This window comes from Pseudopodoces humilis, chromosome 9 (assembly GCF_049639895.1).
Source record: "Pseudopodoces humilis isolate 2021_Gansu_Grassland_sample_001 chromosome 9, ASM4963989v1, whole genome shotgun sequence".
NCBI lineage: Eukaryota > Metazoa > Chordata > Aves > Passeriformes > Paridae > Pseudopodoces > Pseudopodoces humilis.
The window spans coordinates 2,818,604-2,839,793 of NC_142208.1; the positions used below are offsets into that span (position 1 = coordinate 2,818,604).

General features: G+C 43.3%; 2 protein-coding genes across 2 annotated transcripts; one reads left to right on the plus strand and one right to left on the minus strand.

The window, feature by feature from the left end:
* Positions 1-930: 930 nt before the first annotated feature.
* On the minus strand, positions 931-9,895 carry LOC102108354 (protein ecdysoneless homolog). The gene is made up of 13 exons (XM_088059603.1): positions 9,700-9,895; positions 9,139-9,256; positions 8,699-8,786; positions 7,555-7,733; positions 6,678-6,873; positions 5,645-5,773; positions 5,372-5,497; positions 4,547-4,632; positions 3,696-3,802; positions 3,098-3,275; positions 2,584-2,651; positions 2,289-2,506; positions 931-1,773 (listed from the first exon to the last, which is right to left on the minus strand). Exons 1-13 carry the CDS (start codon positions 9,893-9,895, stop codon positions 1,543-1,545), a joined length of 1,920 nt encoding a protein of 639 aa, XP_087915729.1. The 3' UTR covers positions 931-1,542.
* A 30-nt stretch (positions 9,896-9,925) lies between these two features.
* FAM149B1 (family with sequence similarity 149 member B1) lies at positions 9,926-21,113 on the plus strand. Its single transcript, XM_014259498.2, has 15 exons — positions 9,926-10,004; positions 10,628-10,732; positions 10,861-10,972; positions 11,901-12,043; positions 12,423-12,542; positions 13,093-13,275; positions 14,223-14,410; positions 14,640-14,770; positions 15,323-15,376; positions 15,802-15,914; positions 16,211-16,390; positions 17,320-17,449; positions 17,770-17,895; positions 18,401-18,482; positions 19,191-21,113. The coding sequence occupies exons 1-15, from the start codon at positions 9,970-9,972 to the stop codon at positions 19,262-19,264; spliced, it is 1,776 nt and encodes a 591-aa protein (XP_014114973.2). The 5' UTR covers positions 9,926-9,969; the 3' UTR covers positions 19,265-21,113.
* The last annotated feature ends 77 nt before the right edge of the window (positions 21,114-21,190 follow it).

A 21,190-nucleotide genomic window follows, 5' to 3' on the forward strand; every position in this document is an offset into this window, starting at 1 on the left:
AATCCCAGTCCCACTGATGGAAAAGTGAGATTATCCAAGCAGCAAGGTCAGCTGGAGTGTTTCAGCTTTGTGCTGAACCTCAGCTTAGGCTTTTTCCTCACTCACTGCAAGAGTTCCCCAATCTGTTTTGACCTTTTGTATAGCACAGGCCACACGACAGTTGAATGTGATCATGTTTTAAACTCGGGTCTCTTTTAAAGTATCTAAACTTGATCTAACTGCTCAGCAGTGGAGAATTTTATGTGGTTTCAGTGTTAATTACCTTCTGTGGTCAAACATAAACCCTTTCCAAGGTTCAAGTCCCTCTGTTTTCCACCTCTAACTGCTCATTGTCTGTATTCAAAAGCTCCCATTAATGTCATTTTTCCAGCACAGGTTTGTCTGAGTCTGCAGCCCACCTCACCTCTCAGCAGTCCAAACTCCTTGAACTCTAGCAGAAGGTTCTGTACACCTCCCAACTCTTGCTGTCCATCTCTAATCCTTGACCAACCTGCCAGTACTCTTGAACTGTTGACAAAGTAAATTATACAATATCAATGGAGGACAACTGATTAATTGCTGCATTAAAAAAAAAAAATAAAGAAAACTTCAGAAGGTTTGGACCCAGCAGGATTGCATTGTTCATGTGTGTAAATCAAGAATTTCTATGTATTTTATTTCAAATTTGTCTTGTTGAAACGAAAGTTGTCATATCTAGAATAGATTTTTCATTCCACATGAAAGCAGCATGGTGCATGCCTTCTAGCCCCATTTTCACTGAAGAAACCCCAAAACTGTTCAGCCTGGGCTCTCATACAGCTACTGCTGGCATGATACCAACATTCAGCAATAATGGAACTCAGAAAATGACCCATTACGAAAATGCTTTCACTCCAAGAACTGATACTTCACTCAGGAAGTTATAGATATCCTCAAAAAAAACCCCAATAATCAAGTTGTATTTCTGTTTTTATTGAAATAAATTTTAAAAATACTTCTGGCCAATATTTACATATTTGATCCAATTACTCTTTAAATCCTCGTGCTTAATAAGGAACAGGCTCCTAGAGTAATTGTCAGAGGTTTTTACAATGCAGCATGGTGCTTTTGGGAAGGATTAAATGTCTGCCCAACATTTAACCAGCATTCCCAAATCCATGAGACTCTTCCTGTAACGTGGTAGTTCCCCACCTCCCCCTGAAGGCAGCAGCATTTTCAGAACAAGAACTGCTTCCCAGATACTGAAACCAGTGTGTAAAAGGACATTTTAGAAATGTGACAAACTGGATCACTGATTGGAAAAATGGAAGAGAGGTTTTTTAATAAAAGTTTCATTCGAGTCACATCAATTTTCAGTTTTCTGAAAATGTGTTAGCACTGGGAAAATCTCATTTCCATCCAAGACAGGGTCCAAACAAAAGGCTTTTGCAGGTAAATTCACTTTGCTGAAGTGACACAGAATGAACAGAATGCTGGAAATTAAAACCTTTGGCCTCCTCTTCCACATCCTGCTCATCCACCTGTGCTTCATTTCCCCACCAGCCACGTCTTGTCCAAAGTCTCTCACTGCTGTGCTTGGCTGCTCGAGCCAGCGAGATCTGTGTTCTCAGGTAAATTCACCCCCATGCTCTGTAAAATGTTCGAGGTGGGTCCTGCCAGCCCAGCCTGGGCACTGTAGGACTCAAGCAGGTTTGCCACCAGGTTCATGTCCACATCCACGGGTGCCAGCTCAGCATCCTCAGCTCCAGAACCAGGGCCAGCACTCTCAGATGTGGCTGCTTCAGCAGAACTTGCCTGCAGCGAGTCCAAAGAGAAAGGTTTATCAAATTGCATGAGCAGATTTAAGGGGGAAAAAAAGACAAGCCACAAGAGAAAAGAAACAATTCTGCAGCCAACAAAGTCCAGCACGTTCCAGAGTCTTGACAGACAGGAATTCAGCCACCAAGTGCTCATGCCAACTAAAAATCACCACTGCCCATGACTCAGATTAAGTTCCAAGGGAAGGACAGAAAGTGTTGCTGAGTCCTGGCTCAGCTTCCTACGGGAGCAAACTACTGCAGGAACTCACAAGTCAAGCTGCAGCTGCTTTCCCTACTGCTAAAAACAGGGCACTGAAACCAAGTCTTGGGCAAGATGTGCAAATTCAAAGTAAGTAAGCTTTAGTTTGAAAAAAACCTCATTATGGTGCAACTACAGCCCACTTTGCTGGCACGTGGGAAGGTTTTGATCACATCACTCAGAACAGCCACTTTCAGCACATTTCCTGCTTGGAAGTTACTGCTACAAATCAGAGCTCAAGGCATACTCACCCCTCTCTTTTTGGTGAAACTTTTCCCAACGTTGGTCTGTGCCAGCTCACGGTCCATCTCATTCATGTACGACCTGAGACTGCCCAGGAGCTCCTCAGGAGACACCTTCTGCTCCTGCCTTTGGTTTCCAGCATCCAGGTCTTCATCATCCCCATCTGAGAAATCAAACTCCTCCTCTTCATCCAGATCATCAGAATCCAGCTCCTCCGAGTCTGCCCCTGGGTGTTATTTTGTGTCAGTACCACAGCAAAGAAATCAGTGCCGGGATTTATTTCAAATGAAGAAGCAATCTCACCTAAAATTCTGTCCAGTGCTTTTGTAAAAGAATCCACGTCAAAGGTAACATGGGATTCATCAGATGCCCTGAAATACAAAAATATTTTTAAATAAATAAAACTTTTATGCTTGCCTAAGCCTGATACAGGCACAAGCTGTATTGATTTCTCTCAAGCCAGGATTGAAGTTGGGACATTTGAACTTAGGAGTCCTCAGAAGTTTGAGGCCTGTATGGATGAGACATGAAACAGTGAGTGGAAGAATTCCTGGCATTAAAGAGAAAGATTTTGAAGACCACAAAATCAACCTGAGTGACAGAGAGCAGCTCAGCTTGCAGCACTTTAACCTGCACCAGTGTCAGAGTGGTACCAAGCTGATTTAAATCAAGTCCATATTCACTGCTATGGGTTTGCTTCAGGCCCCTGCTCAGCAGAACACCTTCAAACCCTGGTTCTCTGCATCACAGAATCAACCACAGGGCTGCAGCAGAGCACAACATTCTACACCACACCCCAAACTCAAAGTGCTACTACCATGGCATTTCTGCTCCCTCATGCGTGGACACTTTGGACACAAAAGCCTTCATGCTCTCAGCAACTGTTTCCAAGTCGTATTTTTCCTCTTCCTCATTTGTGGAAGGAAGGGACTCATTTCTTGTCTCCTTCAGCATCTGATCCAGAGCATCTGGTGTAATATCCAGCCAGCTGTCATCTGAAAGAACACAGGACAGATCTGTTACTCTGCACAGGCCTGCTGGCCCCCAGGGCACAAACCAGCTGACTGACAGGACTGCAACCACTTTGCAGCTCACTTTTGCAGTTAAGTTTTTGTGCTGATCCTGGGTCACATATGGCATAAGGCAGAGAGAGGCTGAGAAGAAAAGAGTGGATATTTCATTTCACTACTTTAAAACTCTGCAGAGTTCAAACTAAGAGACACCATTCTAGTCACTGAGAATCCTTTGGCCAGTAAGTGGAAGAAGAAAAAGGCTCACACAAAATTGAGAGACCCAATCCAGTATTTAGTCTTAATGAAGGCTGGATTTGCTCTCTCTTCACAGCTGTCAACATTCCCCCTTTCCCCTCACAAAGAATCATCTGTAATAGGAATGATTTCCCCCATCCAGCTCACCATCCTCTGCAGGAAGACAAGCTGCTTCTCTCTCAAATTCCTTCAAATCAATGGATATTGTCTGTAGCAGTGTCAGGATTTCATCACCTGGGCTCACTTCAACAGAGCTAGAAGAAAAAAAGTCAGTTTACTGAATTGGATTCAATGAGATCACATGCTCTGCATTCAGGTTTTCACGTGAATTCTCCATTTTTTCATCTGTGCAAACACATCCAAAAGGGAAATGAATCTGGGGGAAGTACCAGAGAGCTACACAGAGAATTGGCTAAAACAGGACACAGTCCCTGCAATTCCCAGCTGATGGCCCCAAAGCCCATTTGTCATGGCTCTTTTTCTTTATATTTATTTTGCCTTACTAAGATTGCCAGATCCCAAACAGCACAGACTGGAAACTCAAAAACTAACAGTCAAGATCCTGTGAGCTGGCAAAGCCTCAGGTGTTTTTGTAGTGATTTATTTTTTGGCTTTGATCTTTCAGAGAAATCTACAACCAGCTCCTTGAGCAAAGGAGACAGGTTACTCTGTATTTATTATTCACAGGGACTGCTTTTCAATGAAACTTCTCTACACTTTCTACAGTCAACCAAGCAAATAATGCTTTTCAGTCACCTCTCAACCCACTTGGAAGAGCTCAGCATTTCACAAAACTGAGATGAAGAGTTACTCAAGCAAGAACTTCTCCTGGTGGAGTGTTCTAGAGGAATTGGTACTTGTATGTCCTGGCCACAGCACCCATGTCAAATGTATGATGGAGAAAAGGGCTCAGGTTTTTTATAACAAGGATTTTAAAGGTCAGTTAAAGGATTTGTAGACAGAGTATAGGATTCTCATGACTTTCGAGTAGCTCTTACCTTTCTGGCAGGGCAACAGATTGCTGGAAGTGATCTTCTGCCATATGCAACAGCTCCAGGTACTTCGCAGATCCTTCCATTTCTCCCTATTTAATGCAAGTCACAGGCATGAATCCAAACAATTGTCCTTACCCTCCCTCCTCACAGTCAGGCTTCCTAAGGATGACTGTTTGTCACACAGAAATGCTGAGAGAACCAAAACAAGTAAAACCTCTTTGCTACGTACACTTGGAACTGAATATAGCATGAATATTCCTATATTTGATACTAACCTAAGAATTTCAATAGACTTGTCCAATTTTATAACCTTCAAATAAAAAGTCAATTTATGTCCAATTTATTGACTTCAAATAAGTAGTCAAAGGCACCCTTTAAAAAAAACCCACAAAACCTCACCAAAACCCCAAGAACTCACTAAAACCACACACACATAAAAATTACACTTGCATGGTCCCAAATAGGTCTGTGGTGTTATGTATGGATCTTGAAGAATATTTCATTCTAGAGGTGTGGAAATTAAATGCAAACCAATGAAATCAGTTACAACTCACACAATCATACGGTGATTTTCTCCATTCAAGTGTATTTCTCCTCTTTTTCAAGATGAATGAATCAATGCCCAAAACGTGCTTTTTCATTTTTAATTTCCAAAATAAATTACTTTCAAAGGGGAACAAACTGCACATGCCCCCTTTAAAGACACTAATTCATTTTACACAGAGATAAGGATTCAAGTTCTTACCCTGCTGCAAGTCCTTACACAAGTTCAAGAGCTAAAATATATTTTCCCAGGAATGTTTAAAAGCCACGGACACGCTGCCTCACCTTGAAATAATCTTTTTCCTTCAAGCTCCTGAGGAACCTCTCCCACAGAGGACCGCTTAACACATTTCTCTTGGCATCAGGAGCTACTTTACTGCTCTTGGAGCACAAAATTTCAAAGCCATGAGCCTGAATATAAAAGATTCAACAAGAAGAGGTTGTCAAAGATGTGACAGACTTTGCCCACATTTTCCTGGACAAGAAGACAGCTTCCTGACAACAACTCATTTCCTGGACATACATAAACTAAGTACAAAATGCATCAAAAATCATTACCAGTTTCATGCCCAGCTCGTAGGCTCTGTACTGAGGATGAGATGGGGTGGGCAAGGTGTACCCACTGCGTCTGTCTGGAACAAACTTCTGCTGCACCAGCTGTGCATACAAACACCGAGTGAAAGTCACCTGAAACAGCCAGAGCAGAAAAAAACCCACTCCCTGCAGCGTGACTGTGTTGTGGACACTCCCACCAAGCTCACTAAAGCCTGTTTGAAGGCACACATGTTACAGGCAATACCTGAGACTGCATTAAAAATAGATCTTTGATAGATTTTTTCTGATAAACTGCTTTTCAGGCTTTACAAAGTATGTTCCAAATTGAAATACTCAAGTAAACATGAACTTTCATCAGTCTAAATACATTAGGAAAAATCCTCAGTATTCTGTATTCACATCAATAAGGTGTATTTTCAATTAAAATTAAATTTGATTAAAAGTTGAGATTTTGGAAACAGTTTAGAAGTCCAAAATTTGGCTCTGAAGCTTCTTTTCAGGAGTCTAGTGGGCAACTCTGTAACAAAGTGCATCAGATACAACAGTGCTTGGACAGTGCTCATAAAACAATAAAAGCTTTCACAGAGCTGTGTGAGCACAGCTGAGAAGGTGAAAAGCCTTGGAATGAACCACTGGTCACTGGGCTGGCAGTGCTGTCAAACCGCTCTGATCACACAAGGAGATCAATTTACCCAGCAGGCATTTCAGCAGAGGAACTATTATCACAACCTCTGCTTTCAGAAACAATTCTCTCATGATCAGCCCTTTGAAAGTCCAGCCACATGGATCCAGAGAAGCTACTAATGCAATGACCTGGAAATTCAACCCTGGAGCAAGAAGGAAAAAACAAAAACAGAAACAACATAAACCCCGCAGTTTTAAGTCAAATCTATATGTTTATACCATTGGCCACAGAACCCTTGTCAGTTACAGAAGGGAATTAAGTGACAAGGCTTCAGAAGAGCACTTCTCAGGGTCATCACAGGTTTTAGAAGAACACTTATCAGGGTTATCAGTGGCTTTACAGAGCACTTACCAGGGTCATCACTCGCTGGTCGGCAGGGAAGGTTCTGAAAGGGCGCCGGCAGGCCCGTAAATCGCCCGGATCCCGCAGGTAGAAGGCCTGGACGGCCGCAGCCACCAGGGACGGGCGCTGCCTCAGCACGGCCACGATTCCGGCCGGGAGGAAGCAGTGGGCCCGGTGCAGCGAGGCCTGGATCTTCTCGGGATACCTGAACAGCAACAGAGAGTAGGAAGTGTACTGCAAACTAAACCACTCCTTTTCTATCATGAGGCTCATTTTCACTTAAATATTTACCTGTATCACGGGTCAGAAGATTATTCTGGAGTCAAAACTTGGCCAATCTAATGCCTAGAATGTCTGTTTCTATAATTCATTTATATAAATGTACATGGCTAATAAAATTGAATCCCCCACATGGGTAAGATGAGTCCCTGTGAACTTAACCAACATAAGCAGCTAGGCAGTATTCTCCACCATACTCTGTAAAAGTTACATAGTCAAATCCTTGCAAAAAATAAAGTACAGGGATGGACACAGCTGTGACAAGCTGAAGCTCTGACAATTCTGCTAGTTCTACATTTTAGGTCAAATACTCTTTTTCCTCTTACACAGGGCTCCTAAAAGATCATGGAACTTCCATATTTTTCAGTATAAGATGTGAAGGAAGAGTAACTCTTGTCATTGTGGAATTACAGCAGTGAACCAGTGTCAGATCCCCCAGACCACAGCCTACAAGACATTGATCTCCCTCTTTCCAAGAGTGCCACAGGAAAACCCTCTAGCTGCGGGTTTCTGAGAAGAACACACCCACTGAGGAAATGTTTAAACCCCAGAGAGCACAGAACCAAACCCCACTGTTGCAGAGGACCGAAATAAAGCCCCCACATACCCCTCGATGCGTTTATACAGCGCAGCTCTGATGGGCTCTGCAGCCAGGAACTCCTCAGAGCGGGTGGATAACAGTGCCAATGCCTGTGGGATGGTGGGGCAGGGAGCAGGGAGGTCCCAGTCCTGCTCTGAAGTCTCCGACAGTGGAATGATGTGCAGCTCTCCTTTGTAAAAGAACACCTGGCAGACAGGAATGCTCTCATCAGACAGGGTAAGAACAGTCACACACAGAGCGATGGAAAATTTCATTTCATATACAAATACATTTGTTTAGAATATAAAGTACAAATAGAGAGCCAATACAGGAAGCAGTATAGATTTTTTTTTTAAAGTTATTCAAGATGCCAGATACCATGATCCAACCAGTAAAAACCCCTATTTTAACTGCGAGTTTCGTCAAATATATCTTGTTTCCTTAAGAACACTAACACCAAGTTTCATCTTCAACTAGAGCAGTGCTTCAGGAGAATCATCATAACCTACTTCAGAACATCACAGGGATTAAAAAGCATTATTTCAGGTGCTACATGTGACCTCTCCTGGTTCCTGATCCTAAGAAAAGCCCTGAATGCAATGTCCTCAACTCCCTCACTCTGTGTTTTCCCTCAAACAAAAGGAAAAGATGAACCTGATAGTCCAGGTACACACTTGCAATCAATTTTGTGTAGTGTTCCAATCCTTTCAGGAATATTGGATTAAGGGGAAAAATAATCAAACAATTTTTTGCTAATGACTAAGTTAATTATTTCCATTCTATTCCATTGCCAGTGACGTACTAGCAACCATCCATATCCAGGTGAAGGTGTCTGATCATTATTTCACCTATACCAGACAAAGCCTGTGTCCTTACAGAGATAGCAACACTCCAACCCTGAGCATTCCCTACTCTGATGGCAGCAAATCCTCTTGCTTAAACACTCCAGAATATGTTAAAAAAAAATAAATAAAAATATCCAAGTGGTTCCAGCAGAGCTAGAAAGTTCAGGTGGATACAGGAATGCTCCTGAAGGGAGCAACAGTAAGGGACAGACAAGCACTGGATTTTCAGAGGCAGTCCACCTGGCTAGAGGTGCAAGAGAAAACTCTAGCTGCTACATAAAAGGCTACTGTGGCCCCTTTGCCAACTGTACAAAAGCTTTACTCACCCTGTTTTCACTGTTCTCAGGACTCAGCCATTTTGGGAGAAAATCAGCTGCTTCTATCAAGAGAAACTCTCCATCGTTGTCATCGATCCTGGCCAAGAAGAAATTAGTTTCTTAGAAGGAAAAGCCCTGCAGAGCACAACACACTTCTGAATCCATGTCTGCTGGGCTTTTTTTTTTAACATTCACAGAAGCCCAGAAAGGCTTAGGTTAGAAGGGACCTTAAATGTCATCTGGTTCCACCCCTCCTGGCATAGGTAGGCACACCTTCCACTAGCCCAGGCTGCCCCAAGCCCCATCCAACCTGGCCTTGGACACTTCAAACGTGTATGGGATGGGGAAACACCTCCAAGGATGAGGACAATTAAGACAGGACCTTCAGAGCATAGGCAATACCCCTTTGCACCCCTCCCAAAAAAGCACCTCAGCAGGATCTGCCTTACCTGGCTGCCAGCCCCGGGAACTCCCTGGTGATCTCCCGGACCAGGTACACAATAAACCACTCATCCTCCACGTTATCCCCGAACAGGGTGGTGCCGCCGATGTGCGCCGGGGTCTCGCCTGGACGGGGCAGAGAGACGAGAGGCGGCTCAGCAACCACACACTGTCCACACAGGCTGTGGAGTTTGCCTCACTGGGGATATTCCAGACCCTGCTGACAAAATCTTGTATCGTGTGCTCTGGGGTGACCCTGCTGCAGCAGGGAGGTGGCGCCAGATGCTTCACTGGGGTCCCTTCTAGCCTGGCCATTGGTGTGACACTGTGAGTCCCTGAAGCCGCAGGGTCCCCCCTCACACACCCTCGGCCTCCCTCACGGGGTCCCGCCGGGTGCCCCTCACACGCTCCTGGTTCCGAGCGGCCGGGAGTCCCTCACACGCTCCCGGTTCCGAGCGGCCGGGAGTCCCTCACACGCTCCCGGTTACCCGGCTGCCAGATCCCCCTCACACGCCCCCTCCGGGCGCTCCTCCCCTCCCGCCGTGCCTGCCGGCCCGCTCCCTGCTCACCGCGGCGCGGCACGTAGTGCAGGCGGAACGGCTGCCGCTGCCACACGTAGGCGGCCAGGAGCGGGGCGAAGCGCACCAGGGCCAGCTCAGCGCAGCGCCGCAGCAGCGCCTCGCCGCCCGGGCCCGCCGCCGCCGCCGCGAACAGGCGGTAGCGCACCGAGTCCTCGGGCAGCGCCGGCCGCCGCAGCGCCTCCATCGCGCCGGGGCCGCGCCCCGCCCCCGCGGGAGGAGCGGCGCGATGGCGGCGGCGGCGGGGCGGCGGCGCTGAGGATGATATCGCGATACGCGCGGAAACCGGTGCAGGCGTGAGTGGCCGCCGCTACCCCGGTGCCCGGCGCGGCCCCGAGCCCGAGCGCGGTGCCGGTCGCGATCCCCCCCCGGCCCCACTGCCGGGCCTGCCGCCCGCGCTCCCCCCAGCACCAAACAGGGCCCCGTGACGGCCCGGTCACCGCATGTCCCCCACGGGAGATGGTTCCCGGGATTCCCGGGATTGCTGAGCACCGGTCCCGGCCAGACACCGGTGTGACAGAACGCGATTAAATCTCCGTAACTGGCTTTTTTCCCCCTGACCCAAGAGTTGGGTCAGTTCTGATTTACTTGGCTCGTTTACTCCTGTTCTATTTAATTTAATTAAATTTTATTAATATACATAGATAATTGAGTTGTCTCTGCTTCTAGGGAGCTGTAGCCCATTTCATAACATCTGAAGCTTAAATTTAACTGATTTTAAAGCCAAGACCTTTAATTCCCTATTTATCCTGAAGTTAGTTTTGACACCTTAAAGCTTTGGCGACAAGAATTAGCTTTGTAATAATAAATGTGTGCACGGTCCTTGAGAAGCAGGAAAGAAAAACCTATAAAGCTCATTGGGAACTCCGTGAATGTTTATTCTTGTAAGTAACACCAAGTTCCACTTCTGTTTTTTCAGGCAAGGACTCCCAAAACATGCCTTGAGGAATCACCCACTGCCAGAGCCACGGGCTCAGGTGTGCTCAGCCACACCCACGGCTGAAAACCTTGGCCAGAACCCCAGGTACTTGTCATGATATATCTGATCCAGCTATTCTGATCTTTGTTTACTGGCACACTTGATTTGTAATTTTTCATTGTGGGCTGTTTTGCTTTTTTATTTTTTTTTTTGGCTCGACGTGCGCGTTTCAGGGAGTCGGGCGTCCATAAGGAATCGGACGATCATGGGGATCCACGGACTGCTAGTCAGGGTTGTGCTGACACCTCCACAGAAGACAGCTCAGTCTTCTCTTGGGGCTATGACGTGAGTAGAACATAATCATCCGAGCCAAATCTAGCACAGAAAGACACTTGAAATACCACTGCAAAGACATGTCAGAATAGAAATGACTGCATCTGTCAAAAAATCATGGTAGTGACTAGAGAAAGAACATCTTTTTTACCTCTTTCCGTCTTTCAGTTCAAAACATACGAGGCTCATACTGTTCTGTTAATATTCTGCATTTCCACTAAAAATTTTGGAAATGCAAATCATTTAGTGCACGAGTGTATCTATAAATGCTGTTATTGTGGAACCCAGCCATGGCTGGACGACTTTCAGGTGCTTGGTGTGAGTTTATCAAACTTCTGCATCCTTGCATGTTTCTCAAAATACAGTAAGCTCCTAAAACATTATTTTCATTTAGAAATGTTTGATTAATCCTCATTCCACCAAAGTCAAGTGTGCTGTTGCCTTCTGGAAGGTGAGATGGAGCTGTTTAGATTTAAATGATCCCAGAACTGACCCAAATTTCTTATCTACATGTAACCAAGGACCTGACCATCCTTCAGGTTTAGTGTTTCCCACCAGCCTGCCTGCATTGCTTTTTGTGTTGCTGTTGTTTGTGGACTCTGGAAGCAACAAATCCTCCATTGCATTAAAATATCACTGAATTTTATCCTTCCTGTTCTGATTTCTTTAAGTCTTGTAGCTTAATATAATAATATGGGTATTTCAAAATGCTTTAATAGTTTTTTTTTACTGTGTCAATGTAAGCTTTTTATGTGGCTGCCATCCATCTTAAGAGCAGGCTGCATCATCTCTGGGAGAAAATGATTTAAAGTTAAAATCTTCTTATGCAATCCTGCTAAGCTTTAAACAAATAGTTGTGTTTTTCAATCCTATTTTAAAAGATCAAGTTAAAAAAAAACCCTGCAAATGCTGTTCACGAGGTATTTTCATTCCTCTCTAGGAATTTGACAAAGCTGCCACACAACAAGTTCAGCAGATGTTCCGACAAATTGATGAGCTTCTGTATGAGCAGAAAGAAAATGTTCACGTTGAGGGACTGCGAGAGGAATGCCACCAGTGGTCCTCCAGCTTTCCTCATCTCAGGTATTTTGTTAATGGACTGATGCTGGTACCTTCACAACCAGGCTGGGGATGCACACAGTTGCTTTTAAAACAGGTGGCAGGGTGGGTTTGTGCAATTATGCAGTGGGTAGAGATAAAAAAATCACTCTGGTGATGTGCCTGCCTGTCACTAGTGAACATCCTCTTACCTCACATGTGGTTCCTTGACAGAGGTTTGTTGCTATCTGCGACTGACTTGGCTTTAACAGAGCAGAATTCTCTTAGGAAACTCAAAGTATCACCAGGAAAACTGCACAGCTTCCCAGGACAACTTTTGGGATGTGCTGCTGTTCTTACACCCTTCAATAATCGTACTGCCAGGATTTTCTGCTGTATTTATGCTTTGCTTTTGCCGTGGCAGGGTGGTGGGGAAGCAGGTGGTGATCCCCACAGATGAAGGCTATGGGTGGTACTCGAGTTCTGCCTCAGGCAGTTTGGCTCCCTCAGATGTAAGTTCGCCACAGGAAAAGGATTCTGATGAGTAAGTACCAGCAGTGAGCCTGGATCGTGACAAGGTGGGAAGGCAGGTTTGTTCTCTGCTTCTTGAAGTGTGCAGCCTTCCTGTTAGGCTGAGTTTGGAACAAAGCACACTTTTTTTTTTTCCTTTTTAACTGAATTTAGTATACTTAGAATAGCAAGAACATGTAGCTGTGCTTTTGCTGACTACAGTGAAATGACCAGTAAATAGAAATATCTTTGCTGCTGCTGATTTCTTAAGAATATGTGTGTACTGTAGCTGGTTTTATTATTGATCATCTGTTAAATTTGCCTAGGCCTTAAAAAATGCAAAGCACTATATTAGCGCTGCTTTTATTATTTAATGTTTTAGAATGCTTTTTAATCAGCTTTGGGTATTTTTTCCCTGAAGTTTCAGGTTTCTTAGCAAGAATTAAAAGGTATCCAAACCAAAAGTTGTTACTGTAATGAATAATTTTTTGGCCTCACTACTGCTTGCTCTTAACAACCGTGCTGTCTCTCAGTTATCTGAGGTGGAATAACAACTTACCTTTATTTCTGCTTTCTGAAAACAGTCACCTGTTCAGATTTAGTGTTTTGGGCAAGAAGGTGCCACTTTTTGTTGCTCCTGCTCACAAAAAGGCCGACCCTTCCAAGCCTCAGACCTCGTGTTGCTCAGAGAGCGATGAAGGGGAAGAGGAAGTCATTCTCTCCGAAGGCATACTGGAGGAATACTTGGCATTTGACCACAGAGATGTGTAGGTATTGAATATTAAAATAGTGTCCTGGGGTTCCTGCAGTCGAGATACACATTGTTGATGAATTTATTTATCTTTTCTCTAGAGAGCTTTCAAAGGCCTGAGATTTCCCAGGCACTGGGAATTTTCCCAACCTATTTCCTAGGACCATTTCTTTCACTAAATCATGTTTAGGAATATTTTGATAATTTTTCATACTGTCCATTTTTCTGCTTGGTTTGAATAATTCATTCCATCATAACCAAGAGTCTGTGTATTTAATAATACATACAATAATACAAATAATGGTTTTTAAGCACCATTTCTTTTTTATACTCTGTCGAATTCACTGCTGTTAGTTATGCAACAGCAGTGTGCTGCTTCTGTTTTGTAATGGCATTTTGGGTGGAATTGTACCTTTCTAGATTTTTTTTCAGTGGTAGCTTTTAAGAAGTAGAGTGGATTTTATGGTTCTCAAGAAACAATTACCACTATTTTTATCTTTTTACCCCTTTACATTACTCAACCCTACAGTATGAACATATGGCCTGGGTAAGGACTCTGGAGAGTACTGTCAGTTCCTGAGTACTTAATTGGTTTTAATAATTAAAGCCACTTATCTGCATGGACCATTAAATTTAAACTGTTATGTTTCTTGGTTTTACCAGGCTAGAGAGACATTGCTGCAGCAAATAATATCACTCTCTTGCCTTCAGGATTCTGTCCTGTCATTAGATATGGAGCCTAACAATGTGATGAAGAAGTATCACTGTAACAATTAATACTGATTTTTTTGATGTGAATTTGATCTCATGGGTAAATTACTGTTCATGGAGTATGATTTATAATCATTCTGTGTAGGGAGGCCAGGGTGGGTCAGTCATTTCTCACCGAGGTCAGTGGGAAAACTAAAAGTAAATACAGGACACAGTGTGTTTCTGGTGCAGGTAATACTTACTTTGTTACAGGGAGGAGGAGTTGCAGAAGAGGAAAATGGTACTATCCTCTGGCAGACGGAAATTGGGGTTTCCCCCTGTCTCTCCCTATTCCTGCATGAAGGATTCCGTGCTGACATTTGTATTTGATGATGTCTGGAGTGAAGTCCTGGTTTGCATGGAAGAATTGATCTGCAGGCACTGGGAAGGGTCAGCCTCTGGTAAGGATCACATTTAAAGGGAGGGCTCAGGAGGGGGATTTCAGCTATTTTTGCAAAGATGCCATGGGAGAGAGATGTATTTGGGAATGATCTCTTCTGTGGGAATAAAGAGGTTATTTTGCTAACCGTGTGAAACATGTCTTCAAAACACTTATCAGAGCTTATCATCCAAGGGAACGCTAAAAAAAATTTGATTCATAGCACAGGAATTCTCTGCTGCTTTGCACAGATGATGAGAAGAATATCATAAAAATAGAAACGCTCCGAAGAGATGCCAGAAGCCCTTTGCAGGTGGATCCTCTGCCAGTACTGTTACCTCGGGTGCCACAGGCAAAGATGCCCTCGGTGACATCAAATCTGGTAAGGATTTTTAGCCAGCTGCTATTTTGTGTGGGGATGAATCACAGTGTTACCCCAGAAAACAGACTGGTTGTGTTTAGGTAAATAACTAGTTTGCACTTTGTGTAAATGCTGGCTGTCCCTTCTGACACTTTAGTTCTGTTATTACTCAGTTGGAAGTTTTAATTCCTACTTTTCTCCTTGAAACCATATTTTGTATCTGTGTGTGACAACCATGTGGTGGATTCAGGATGTAGATCTTTCCACAATTTAATGCTTGAATTAAACAGTGAGGTTGAGGAGTGTGTGTATGATCCCATTCTTACAATAACAGTTAATTCATCCACCAAGAAGAGAGAAATCTCTGCAGTTCTAGACCAGTTTTTTTTTTCTCAGACATTGAATTTAACTGTGTAATCTGCTTTAGATGATCTGCTTCTAGAGTGGTGAGCATCAAAATGTTACCTGTTTATTCCATTTTAATTCAGCTCTTTCCTTCTTATTTCTTTTTATTTCTTTCTCCTTTATTTCTTCCCCCTGCCTGTCCTTTGTGTCCCCTTACTGTGTGTGTAGTGCCCAAAACCCAGAGGTGGCCGCAAAAGCAAAAAGAGGAGAAAAACACCTCAAGTATGTATTGGATTAAAGCTCTGCTATTTTTTATTTGCTCTTGTGGTGGGTGGAATATGATGGCTTTTTCCAGATCAGTCTGTATCTCAGATAAGGACTTTGCAGATCTGTTCTTGACATAAAATATCAATATATGCTGAAAATTATTTTTGTAAAGCTTCTTATTATAGTCATTGTTGGAAGATCAGCAAATGAGCTGCTCAGTTGGAAAATACTAAGTGTTAGGATGTTTTCTAAGCACTGTCATTACAAAAAAATTAGATGCCAAGATCCCTTAGCTGGGGAAGTAATATGACTGAGTATATATCTGGATGTCATGGAAGAAATTACTGACTTTTCTCCAAAGTGATGTAGGAAGTCTGTAAATATGTGTGTGTGGGTCTCTGCCAAACAGTAATTTACTTACTTTTTGTTTTTAAATTCAGCTAAGTCTCTCTCAAGGGTCAAGTAGTGGTTCTCAGCGTAACCTGAATGGCTTGATGGTGATCCATGGGATCCAGTTACACCAAAGGAACGTGCCTGTAGTGGAGAAAACACTGTAAGAACAACACATCACCTGTAGTAAATGAAGTAGAGCACTCTCACACTGAGAGGGATTCAACCCAAAACCTTTTAAGATAAATTCCTCCTCCAGAGAAAACAACTCTTAGTTATTTTCCTGCTTGGTCGGTTGTTAATTTGTCCTCTGTGAAAACTGGTATGTTAGAAATGGACACGCATAATTTCTGCCCATGTATTTTATGATTAAAGTCATCTGTAGGGGAGCGCTTTGGTAACAGCAGTTGGCATGCTGACCATCTCTCTTTCGGTCTTGTAACTTTTTGTTGCTGTCAGGGACCCGGATGACAAACGGCCAGGTTCGAGTTCCCTCCTCTCTACCCGGATGTGGCCAAATCATCCCCTGGAGCTCAGCACCTCGTCCCTGTCCCGCTGCATGAGGAGGAGGAACGCCCCTCCACGGACCCTGCACCCCATCGGGACCCCACGCTCCGGGGATGATGTCTGCAGGCGCCTGTACGTCCCCAAAACAGCCTCTCCCTGCAGGGCACCGGGGTCAGAGAGCACGGAAAAGCATCCCTGGGTAGGGAGGACATGGATTATTGGAGTGAGGAGAGGAACTGCCCCTTAAAGCACTTAACTCCCCTGAGGAAGCTGATGTTCAGTGTGCTGCCAGCTGTGAATCACATACATTCCCATGTTCAGGTAGTTTTGCACACGAGCAGTAGACCTCAGTCTGTCCTCTGAAAGTGAAGTGAACGCCACCATCTCTTCCTTGACGCGGCTGTCTGTTCCTGCAGCCTATTTTCAACATAAATGTAAAAGTCTGCAGTTTTTGGAGGTCATACTGCATGTTGCTATCCTAGCCCAGACTGGACTATAAAGATGTTCAAATAGGTTATCTGGCTCTTACTGTGCCCTTAGTCACACCTAGAATATCTTCACTTCTATTTTCCACAATGACCTGACTGAATGGAGTCGTTTACAGGGTATCAGGAAACAATGCAGGATCTGATAGACCTGTCTATTCCAAGTAGTTTAATTATTTTAGTAGTTTAATTTGATGTAGTTTACTTTTAGTTTTGCAGTTTACCTATAAATTCATCCAGCCTGTTGCTTTCTTGTCACATACTGTTGAGAGACTTATTCCTTGTCCCTTCATAACTGGTATTTATCCTTTCTGTATTTTATGTTCCTGTTGCCTCTCCTCAGGCTTCAGTCAATCTAATACTGACATCTCTGCTTTATTAAGATACATTTTAAAATATAAGCAGAGAGCACCAGGAAAGCCTTTTGTAAAGTGCAGATTATGGTTTGAAGCTTTTCCAAGGTATTTTTACGAAACAGTCAACTCCAGGAGGCCAAAGAAACTGACAATATTACACCTTTCCACCTGCCAAACATATTAACTGTGTGTTTTTTCTCTTCTTACTGGTGCATTCCAGCCTGCCTGCACAGGAGCAGGTGACCTCACCCTCCCCACTGCTGCTAAACAGAAATCACCCCCTGCCACCCATTGCCACCACTGCCACCGTGGCAGAGCATGGGAGCACCACAGGAGCCCACAGGCAAACGGTAACAAGCACAAGAATCTCATTTTATTACTGAATAATCTAAAGTTGTTATCACTGCTGATCAAATTATCCAGCCCAAGAGTTCCAATTTATTTGTTGTTTTGTGACAGAAAGTCAAGTAGATGCATGAAAAATGTTATATCAGTTTTGAGTAACAGCATCACCCACGCTTGCATGCTTAGTTCTCACTAATGCCAAATGAACGTTTCCCTCCTTATAACTAGGTAAAAATTGGAAAATGAGCTTTAATTCCTGGATTAATTATTTTCAGTGTACTGCTGCCCTAAGAAAAAGATGGAACTCTGTTATTCCTCCTTGCAGAAACCTCGAGGGAACTCGAGCCGTGCTCACAGTGTCACGACACAAGAAGATGCTCACCAGCAGCTCCAGGAGCAGCTGTTCTTACCTGATCCCTTCTCCAGGCCTAGCACAACCAGCACATCCTCGGTAAAGCATGGCTAATTACACATCATCCTTAATTACTGAAAAGGGTGCTTTGAGAATTAATGATATCCAGTCTGTTTCAGTATCAAATACTCTTAGTTTAATTTACTGAAACTATACTCTACTGATACCTTCTTGGATCTAACAACATATTTTTATCTAAGGTTTGAAAGCTGTAATTTCAGCACAGCTGTTAATTAACTGCTTGATTGGTTTCTGTGTATAATTTCAACATCCTGAACTCCACAGTTTTAAAATCTGCTTTGGAACAGCACAGTTTTCTGAAATTGAAAGCCTGCCTCTAACTGACCCAGTGATCATTCTAAATAGGTGTTAGGAAAGTGTATTTTCTACTTCTGAAGTTGATTTGACCTGTCTTTAAAACTTTCCTTAGACTGTCACAACATCTAACTCATTACCAAATACACGTTTAAGTAGTTTGTTAGTTGTATTATAACCTTGCTGATTTTTTTCATGCAAACAGAAGTATCTTGAACTGTTTTTCCAGCCCCATTCCCAGCGCCGCCGTTCTTGCACTGTTATTGATTATAGTAATCAATCCTGGACAAGAAGAGGATCCACAAGTTCAGGTATGTTCATCAGTCACAGGGTTCAGTAAGATCAAACAAAGGGAGTTTTTGGGACAGGGATGCATTTCCTAGAGGTACATTCCTACAGGTATTATCCATTTTTCAAAGCTCCATCCATGTCCTTAATTTGCCATTCTACAGATGTTATCCTTCCTATGTCCTACTCTCCTCCAGAGTATAGTTGGGTGCATTTTGCTGGGATTTTTTTATTACCACCAAATATTTAAATCAAGAAGCTTAATGTCATCAACCCCTGTGCCTCTCAGTGTCCAAGTTTTCAAAGCAGGAGTTGTCAGCTTAAATAGAAATAGTAACTTGAGGTTAACAGGGGCACTTAAACTGAAGTAACTTGTTTTTAAACAAGCAAGGAGTGCTTGAAAAGTTAAAATAAGTATCTTCCCCCCTCCAAAAAAAAAAAAAAAAAAAGCAAGGTGAGTTTTATGACTACTGTATTGACAAAAACAATTTAAATTAGCAGAAAAGCCTTGTAGACACAAATACTTAGTGAAATATCAAGGAATGCAGTCACTCCCTGCAATGCAGTGACTCAGCAAGCCCAAGCTCTGCCCTTTTTGGAAGTTATAAGCAATGCAGTTGATAGCCATGTGTTAAAAGTAAAAAGACATTTTAGCTGTAGGCTAGAGGATATGTATTTGATGCTCAATTCCTTCCCAAAGTCTTGAGGCTGTCCATGCTCTTGTTTGTCAGGTCTTCCACCACGTGGTTCTGTGAAAGCCCACGGCCGAAGTGGATCAGGGACAAAAAGCAAAGAGAGGCACTGAGGTGCCATGGAGAAGCATCCACCCATCCATCCCTCTCCAGAGTCATCAACCACCTCTCCTTCCCAGCAAGGTCAACGTTGTTTACACGGAGCTTTCAAACACCCTTCCTTACAGATAGTTATTTTTATATAAATCTAAGCAGCAGCTGCCAAAGATTAGAAGGGGTGCACTTAAACATTCCGTTTCCTACCAGTAGAGGAAGTGATGCTCCAGTGGAAGGGTGAATACACTCCAGTGAAGCCCAACTCCTAGGAAACCCAACAAACACTCTCAGTCTGTGCTGTTTTCCATGAGGCTGGTGACAGGTTCATGTCTTTACAGGCAGGTACTGCAGGACCTGCTCATTTTTCCCTTAGGAAGGTTAACCTGGCCTTCCACAGCTGTAGTGATTTACATTTTTTAAAAAGTGTATTTATATGTTTAAATATGTTTAAAGCAATATTGTACTAGCAAAAGCAAGAACTCAGGCAAGTGATGAATGCTGTGGTAGCTGCAGCAAGTATGAACACAGGTGTGTAGAACCAAGGCAGCAGAGCAGATGATCTGGCAGCTCCAAGGGCAGCACACCACTGCCTCTTCCTGAATTATAATAAAACCTTTTACCTCTTCCTCAGTGACTGAAGAAGGCTGAACAGGCAAAAAAGAAGCTTTTTACTACAAGTAGTTTCAGACAGTACTCAAAATCTTCCTGGTGAGACATTTTATGGTAATTTTACAGAATAGCTCAGTGTCCCTTTGTAAAAATACCTATAATTACACAAGTTTTATTCACTCCAAGGTAGAGTTCCAGAAGCCACTAATGCAGTAGAGCTTTTAGGAGCTGTCTCTGCCCTGTGTGACAGACCTAACAGAGGCATTTGCTGGAGTTGGCCTTGTGGCTCCAGATAAGACAAATAAAACCATGAAGTACAGGCTTCTCAAAATAAGTGATTAGTTGAAGGTCTTAGTCCCAAACAGTAAGTGCCAGGCTGAAATGTAAAAACAAGCTGAGGTAACCACTGGCTGTATTTAAACAAAGTTAGGACACCCCACCAAAAAGAGTTGTTCCGTTCTAGTCCAATTAAAGAGCACTGTTTTCCTGTATCTTATTATTCCTCAAATTACAGTTCACAAAAGAAAAAAAACCTTGTTAGTATTCTTTATGAAGTGGCTCCCTTACTTCCCCCACTCCAGACTAGCTAATAATTTTTCATCAATATTGAAGTTCACGAGTCCAGTTGATCTAAGCATGCTTCAATCAAAAGCAGGGAACTGTGCAAATAGAACTGGGTTAACCTGCCTTTGCATTTCCAGAAGTTTAAAAAAAAAAAACAAAAAAAAAACAAAAAAAAAGGCAGCTCTGAGCTCAATCTAAACCTCTAAAGTTTTCAGAGAGAGAAGCTGATGCTCACCAGAGACTTCTACTCACTAAACCATTCCAAAACACAATTTCTCTTCTGGAACACTGTGCAGTGTGTCAGCTATGTCAGGCAAAGTGCAGATAAGCATCCCATTTGTATCCGTGCCATTCCTCAGGGACCAAGTGAGTTTTCTGTAGCACAAGAGTTACAAAAGCAGACAAATAAACGTGGATAGACTTCTGTTAACATAATGTAGTGTTTTACAGCCTAGAGGAGTCAGTGGGTTTAAAAAATGCAGTTGCCTCCTAAGGCCATTTTTGTTTTTTGTACAGATGGCTGACACCAGGGACTGCTCCTAGATTTATTTTGTGCAATAAGAATAACCTTCAAGCCCCGTGTTACAAAACACAGTGATATGCTCTGCATTCTCAGAATCAGGATTAATTTTGAGAGAAGAGAAGTATAAGGGAACAGAGACCATCTACTGCTGGCTGCCCCCCAGGAGCTGTTGTTGAAGTTGTGAGGGCCTTCAGCTCCCAAAGTGTTCACCTCGAGACTCCTACACCTTTGAAAAACGATCCTCCCT